General features: G+C 35.2%; 1 protein-coding gene across 4 annotated transcripts; it reads left to right on the top strand.

The window, feature by feature from the left end:
* Positions 1 to 38: 38 nt before the first annotated feature.
* LOC126811477 (elongation of very long chain fatty acids protein 1) lies at positions 39 to 6326 on the top strand. Of its 4 annotated transcripts, XM_050537120.2 has the most exons (6): positions 39 to 72; positions 2202 to 2364; positions 2638 to 2754; positions 3083 to 3215; positions 3753 to 3900; positions 4752 to 6326. In XM_050537120.2, exons 5-6 carry the CDS (start codon positions 3760 to 3762, stop codon positions 5313 to 5315), a joined length of 705 nt encoding a protein of 234 aa, XP_050393077.1. In that variant the 5' UTR covers positions 39 to 72; positions 2202 to 2364; positions 2638 to 2754; positions 3083 to 3215; positions 3753 to 3759; the 3' UTR covers positions 5316 to 6326. The 4 variants fall into 4 exon arrangements, with proteins under 4 accessions (XP_050393077.1, XP_050393078.1, XP_050393079.1 ...); XM_050537121.2 differs by lacking the exon at positions 3083 to 3215; XM_050537122.2 differs by lacking the exons at positions 39 to 72; positions 2202 to 2364 and having other exon boundaries at positions 2560 to 2754.
* Positions 6327 to 6813: the final 487 nt, after the last annotated feature.

Genomic DNA, 6813 nt, shown 5'->3' with positions numbered 1-6813 from the left:
AGCATGCGCATATGACGTGGCATAATAAAAACAGCGCCCTCTCACCGGCTTCTTCACGACTTCCGCGAAAAGGTAAACAAAATTACATCATCAATTCATATTGGAAGTATTGGGCGTAGTGATTAACTGCTAATTAAAATAAAATAGGTTTCTACAGCCCAATAACCGAATTCCATGAAACATAAAATCAAGAATGTCATGTCCCGACAGACACGCCCAATGTAACAATGCAGCCTAGTAAAGACGTCCGTATCATATGATTATGTGTCGGCCTATATGAGAGAGAGAGAGAGAAATGGGGTTTAACGTCCACTCGACACAAACTAGGTCATTTCGGGACTAACATATGGTTTAATTTTATTTCAATAATTCGCTTGCGCGTAGAGGTCTTTAGCAGTGGGAGGAAACCGGAGGACCCGGAGAAAACCCACGAGGTTGGACAGGCGACCCTACTCCTTGTCACGTACAACCGGGGATTCGAAACCACGCCAGTCGATTCAATGACAGACTGTATGATACAGCGCGCGCACGCTAACCATTCAGCCACCCGACCAACGGCCTATGTTATGACATGTAGACTAATTGTAAATGAAATTAAATAATACTTCAAATAAATAGGCCTACTCCGACTGGGATAACGGAAGACAGACATTATGCCATACACAAAGTGTGCAAGCAATGATGGTAATTTTGCCCAGACAACGGCAAATGATACTTACTGGAATTCCAACTGTCAAGGGATCTAAAAAATGTCCCATCTAAATGACTAGACAACTGTGAACTCCGAACTGTCCTTGTTAAACTCTCCGTCCTGCATCACTCACATAGGAAAACCATGCCAGAAAATCACGAATATACTTGCGCCTACTTATATACTTCATCGTGGCTCCGATTAGGCCTACATGTAATTTTGCCTACACTACAGTGTAGGTGGTCATGCTGTTGTCCAGGCAAAATTCCCCTCTCTAACATTGCACACATACATGTAGATGCACTGTATATTATTCTCAAAAGGACTGACAGTTCAAAGTATTCTGTTAACAAGATTTTAAACTCCATTCTTATGTTTTTTCTTGAAAACCAGTAGGCTATCAGCTAATGTGTATAGCTACTATGCACTGGGATGGGCAGATCTCAAATTATGTACACAGTTTAATCTATACACACTGATGAAGTTTTAAGAAAAGAACTTGAATAATAATACATACTACATGAAATGAAATAATTTGAAACAGTACATGTAACTCAGTGTAAAAATGTATGTGTAATAAACCAAACATTAAATATGCAATATTCACTATATCAGTTTATATATTAATAATATACATTACTAATATTCTGACAGTTGTAAATAGGAGTAGGCATTATAGCGCCCCCAGTAGAGCAAAATTTCCGTCATACATGTATCACATCGCATGGCTTATGCCAGTTTTCATTAGCCGATTTGGTGCAGAAAAGTAAGAAGTTGAACTCCATTATACATGTATTTCATTTCTTAATTCTTTAAAGTAACTGAATAATACAACATGTTCATCACTCTTATTATGATTGTATGGATGCTGTAAATCATACACTAGTACAGCAGTACAGCATACTGGCTAATTATTAATAAACTTATTAATATTAATTTATTGTGGAATTTTGAATACAATAGTTTGATTTTCCTGCACAATATATCATACTTACTGTCAAATGAAAAAAAAGGGGGGGGGGGTCCAATAGTTGACCAAATTTATGATTGACAACAGAATACATGTCAATACCCAATTAAAATGTTATAAATGTGCAAACTCATCATTGTCTTAAGCAGATCTTTGATGTAGGCCTACTTGAGTTTAACGTCTCATTTGAGAGATTGTTAATCGATAGCAAACTAAAATATTGTAGAAGTTGAATCTCTGAAAGGAATATTTGTCCAAAAATTGTTCACTTCTGTTCAATACGATATATATGATTGATTGATTCTCAACTATGAGTTTCACTGATTTTTTTGATGGGCCTTTTCTTAATCAGATTGGACCCAAACTGGGATATTATCAAGCGTTGATATTTAGATTTTATTTTATAAATTAAATGGATAAAGTCTTGGAGTATTTGATATTTTTCATAAAATGCAAATTCCCACAGAGACTTTAATTGTGTGCAGTAATGTCTCTATCACTATGGCTACTCCTTTAAATTATTTTTTTTTCTGATTTCAGATACATTATGGTACAGGAGAGAATGTCCATGGATAACCTACATTTATTTACAAATCTCCTTATTGTGACCTAAGTAAATATTTTGTAGGCTGACCTGTATAAAGTATACATATCCTATTTACTTATAATAGCTGACTCATGATCAGTGAAGCATTTATTTCGGGTCAGTATTGATAATTATTTTTGTATGATAATTTTTTATTATGTTTTTTCTTATGACAGTGCATACTAAATCTGAGTCTGAATTGCATATAATTTATTTTAAGAATACAAATGTAAATGTATTTTCAATTCATAAAGATAAGCTTGGTACCTTGATAGTAATTCTGACCTTTTTATCTAACGAGGTATTTATAGATTGACAATAGAACATTGGTGTCAAGAGTAGACTTCTATAGTAGCAAGGGATAAATCACTACTGTTTTGTTTCTTTTAGTCTGTGTTATCTTGTACCATTGCACTGTCTTCAAATAGTGTTTTATATTTATACTGTTAAGAACAGTTGTAAAAAGGATATAGGGGTCCACTTTTTTAGATCCAAACAAGTCAAATGGTAAGTACATGTGTATATTCTTTTGATGCACTTGGATGGATGTAGTCAAAATTGTTAGATGGGTGTAGTCAAAATTTTGAGTATGTGCACTTGATCAACTTGGAATGATGCAGTCAAAATTTTGAATATGCACTTGGATATATGAAGATATTAGATCTATCAATGTTCAAATAATTTCCCCCAAAAAACAACAAAATTGTTAAATCTTTTCCCTTTTAGCTAATCTTATCCACATCGGTGGAGTCTCCATTGTACAAAATATTTCCCCCACATACCTCCCCTTTATGTATATTACTGGTTATATGTATGTTGTTTGGTATTTTTTAAGTGTTCAGATGGTGTCTTATTGTCCCCCGCCCTTCCGAAGAAAACTGTGGGCTATCAAAATGAGTGCATTTGTCTGTCCATCAGTCAAGATATCTGCTTCTAATTGAGCTAGACTTGGTGTATGTGTTTATTAGGTGAGAATTTTCTGCTTGGAATGTGATTTGTCGATGCCATGGGACATGATAACTCTTATGAAATTCGGTGTATATTTGCATGTTGTTTGAGAAAGTTCCTCAGAATTTTCCAGCATGGTTTCACCCTTGCCAGTGGGTGCAGGACATATTGCCCGGCAAGGACAATACCTATTCATCCGTATGGGACAAAATATTGAGGTCCTGTTTACGGGTTGGCATGCATGTAAAAGAAGGTTGTGGTGACACTGTCTGGACAAAATATCTCCTCATTTCATCATGTGTGTATATTCCAGTGTTGTTTCCCTTTGTAATTGGTGCAGGACAGAGGAAACAAAATCTAGCCGTTCGGATGTGATTAAATCAGAGGTCCTGTTTAAACATGGCGTGCACATAAAAGAACCCTTGAAATAATAATACCTAGGCCATGGACAAAATTTTGCTCATAGCACACTGTTGGTGTATGCTTGTCGGTGTAGAAAAGTAAGACATTAAACCCCATTTCATTTTATTTCTATATGTATATTGTTTATTTTACAGTGTTAAGATGGTGTCGTATTTAACTATATTATGGCTGATTTATTATATAACAAGTTTACAGTCGTTTCCAGTATTCTGTGGTTATTTGTTGATTATTGCCCTGTCAGGATTGTGGCAGAAATATACCTCACGTTTAAATTTACGTCCAGTAAGTAAACCTTCAATACGTTTATTTTGAACACGTTGACCGAGAAAAATCTTCAGATATTTGCATGCACAGACATCACATGTGAACTGTTGTGCAAGCAAGGGTAACGAGGAAAGTGTCCTAGTCTTTTGGATGGGATTAAAAGTGGAAGTATGAGTTACCTGTCATGGTTATTTCAAGATATCAGTATGCATAATTGCCTTTTGGTGGTGTAAATAGATACATACACTGTAGTGATTAAGGGGCACTAGCCAGGAGGTCATTGGTTCCATCCTGGTGTTGGCCAAGAAAGTTCTCGGGTTTAGGAGGGCCTGACAAGGACAGCTGACTAGTCCTTCAGATGAGACGAAAAACCGAGGTCCCGTGTATATATTGGAATGCACGTAAAAGATCCCCTGGCAGTTGGAATTCGATATAAGAGTAGGCGATAGTGCCGGTGCCCGGGCAAAAATTCCCTCATAGCACACTGTATGGCTTATGCCCGTCTTCATTAGCCCAGTATAGGAGCAGAACAGTAGGACGTTAAACCCCATTTCATTTCATTTCATTTCCTCGGGTTTACCCTTGTCAGTAGTGCAGGACATAGGATCTGGCAAGGAACAGTATCTATAGTCATTCGGATGGGACAAAAACCCTAGGTTCGAGGTTAACATTGGTGTTCATTTATAAGAATCCTTGACAGTTCAAATTCAACAAAGAGTAGACAGAAAAGCCACTGAGCAAACTTCCTCATACATGTAGCATAATTTTTCATTATCCTGGTTGGAGCAGAAAAGTTGGATGTTAAATCCCATTTTATATCATTTCTCTGTACCTTATTATTATATGACAATGGTTTTTTTATATTTCAGTTTTTGATTCTTCATAATTTTGGATGTTGTTTAGTTAGTTTAATTACATTATGTGGCTTCCTGTACGGTGTTTATCTCAGTGGCTCAATCTACAGCAAAACGCCATCATCTTTTCTCAAGTTGTGTTTTTGGTTGTACTGGACAACGAAGAATGTAGAATTACTGGATACAGTATTTATGATTTTGCGGCACAGAAGTCGTCAAATTTCATTTCTTCATGTTTACCATCATTCTAGTATGCTACTGCTTAGCAACATTGCATACAATAGTTACTATTGGCCAGCTATTGCCTCAATTCTTGCTCTAAACAGCTTTGTTCATGTTGTTTTATATCTGTATTATGGATTATCTGCCCTTAGACCTCAAAACCCACCACAGTGGAAAAAACAAGTGACACAAATTCAAATCCTTCAGTTTGTTTTTGGATTTGTCCTTGCCTTTTATGGTTATGCAAATGGTCATTATTGTATATATAGTATATTTTATAACTCCACCATGATGGTATTATTTTCAAACTTCTATTATCATGCGTATGTCAAAAAACCTAAATTAAAATTAAAATAGCTCAAATTTTCATATATTTTATTTTTCAAATTTTATTTTTATATTTTATGAACCTTTAATTTTAGAGATTACTGTTTTGTATTTTAAACCTTTTACATTGAAAAGCTCAATATGTTTTCTTTTTTATGTGAATTTAAAATCCATTGAATACTCATCAAATTTCGGCTTTCAATTGTTTTTTACATGCACTCCAATGTGTACATGGACAGTCCCCCAGTAGATATTCTCGACCCACATCGGGATTCAAATCCAAGACATTCGAATTGCGAGTCCTATGCCTCTGCTGCTTAAACTATTTTTACCACTGTATAATAAGAAACATTCTGGTCATTTGGTTGACTTACAATGCTTGTTGTCTTAGTTTTACAGTTGCAGTTGTGGACTGACAGTTTGGCCTCCAAGGTTAAATAAATAGGTGCGAACATGTGCTTACAGTTTTTGTCTTCCAGTTGTAGAAGATGACCAGTAGGAGGAGCAGGATCACCTGCCTTTCCAGGATTCTCCATTTTTTTACTCCTAAAAATCATGCAAAATTGTTGAAACTAGGGTTACTATATGTTAGTCTCAAAATCAACTAGATATACTAATATATAATAAGTACAGGGGGACTGCACCACACACAAATAAGTACACAAGATAAATTTACGGACACGACACAATACGCAGAAATCACAAACATAAAAGTGGATCCTGATGTTGATCGATCTTCTCAGGAATTAGCTCACATGATCAGATGAACATTTTCTAAAATGCTGTTTTTATATATTTATTTTGAAGAAAAATGTATTCTATTTAGTTCAATTATCTATGCATAATCAAACCAAATGTTGTTGATAAATTTGTCTTTATTTCTTTCTAACAATTTGTTATTAACTATTTTTTAATATTCATAATTTTGGTTTTAGATCATAATGTATTTGTGAAAGTTTTTGTATATGCTATTTTAAAAAAAAGGATATGTGTAATAAATATCAACTGTTCAATTTAGCACAGTAAAGTCTGAAGAGACAAGTCCGGTTTTCTATAATTTATAAATGTGTGCAAAATTGAAGTGTTCCAAACTTTGTTTATATGGACTCAGACTAGTAGTGCGAGTTATAAATAGACAATTTTTTCCTTAATTTTTTCTCCCCTCTTCCTGCATTTTTTGGTTGACTTTTTGGACTAGAATTAGAGAAAAGGGATCAAATTTGCAATTTCGTTGCAGTTTTGGGTAATACTGACGATATTACAGCGGAGGGATAGGGGGTTTAAAGTGTCTTTCTGCAGAGCAATCATTGTGTCGGAAGTGAGATTTTGACCCCAGTCAACATCAAATCTCGTAGCAAAATAACAAAACGGTCAATCCTCTACAAAATTATGATGAGGAGATTGCCAAATGTCGTCCCCACTGTGCCTATAAAGATTGGAACCAACGGAATGTTGAGCAAATAGCTACAGTCTGTGATGTTACAGCCATTTAACATTGAAGTCAATGGGTAAAGTCAATTCCCAATAT

Source organism: Patella vulgata, chromosome 2, assembly GCF_932274485.2.
Source record: "Patella vulgata chromosome 2, xgPatVulg1.2, whole genome shotgun sequence".
Taxonomy (NCBI): domain Eukaryota; kingdom Metazoa; phylum Mollusca; class Gastropoda; family Patellidae; genus Patella; species Patella vulgata.
Note: the sequence above shows the minus strand (reverse complement) of the source record. Positions and strands in the feature narration are given on the sequence as shown.

What these genes read in the sequence shown, in the direction of transcription:
- LOC126811477 (XM_050537121.2), top strand. Translation starts at nt 3,760, where the DNA reads ATGGTGTCGTATTTAACTATATTATGGCTGATTTATTATATAACAAGT. An exon ending in CACGTTTAAATTTACGTCCA is followed by an intron (nt 3,901 to 4,751) that starts GTAAGTAAACCT and finishes TTTATATTTCAG; the next exon opens with TTTTTGATTCTTCATAATTT.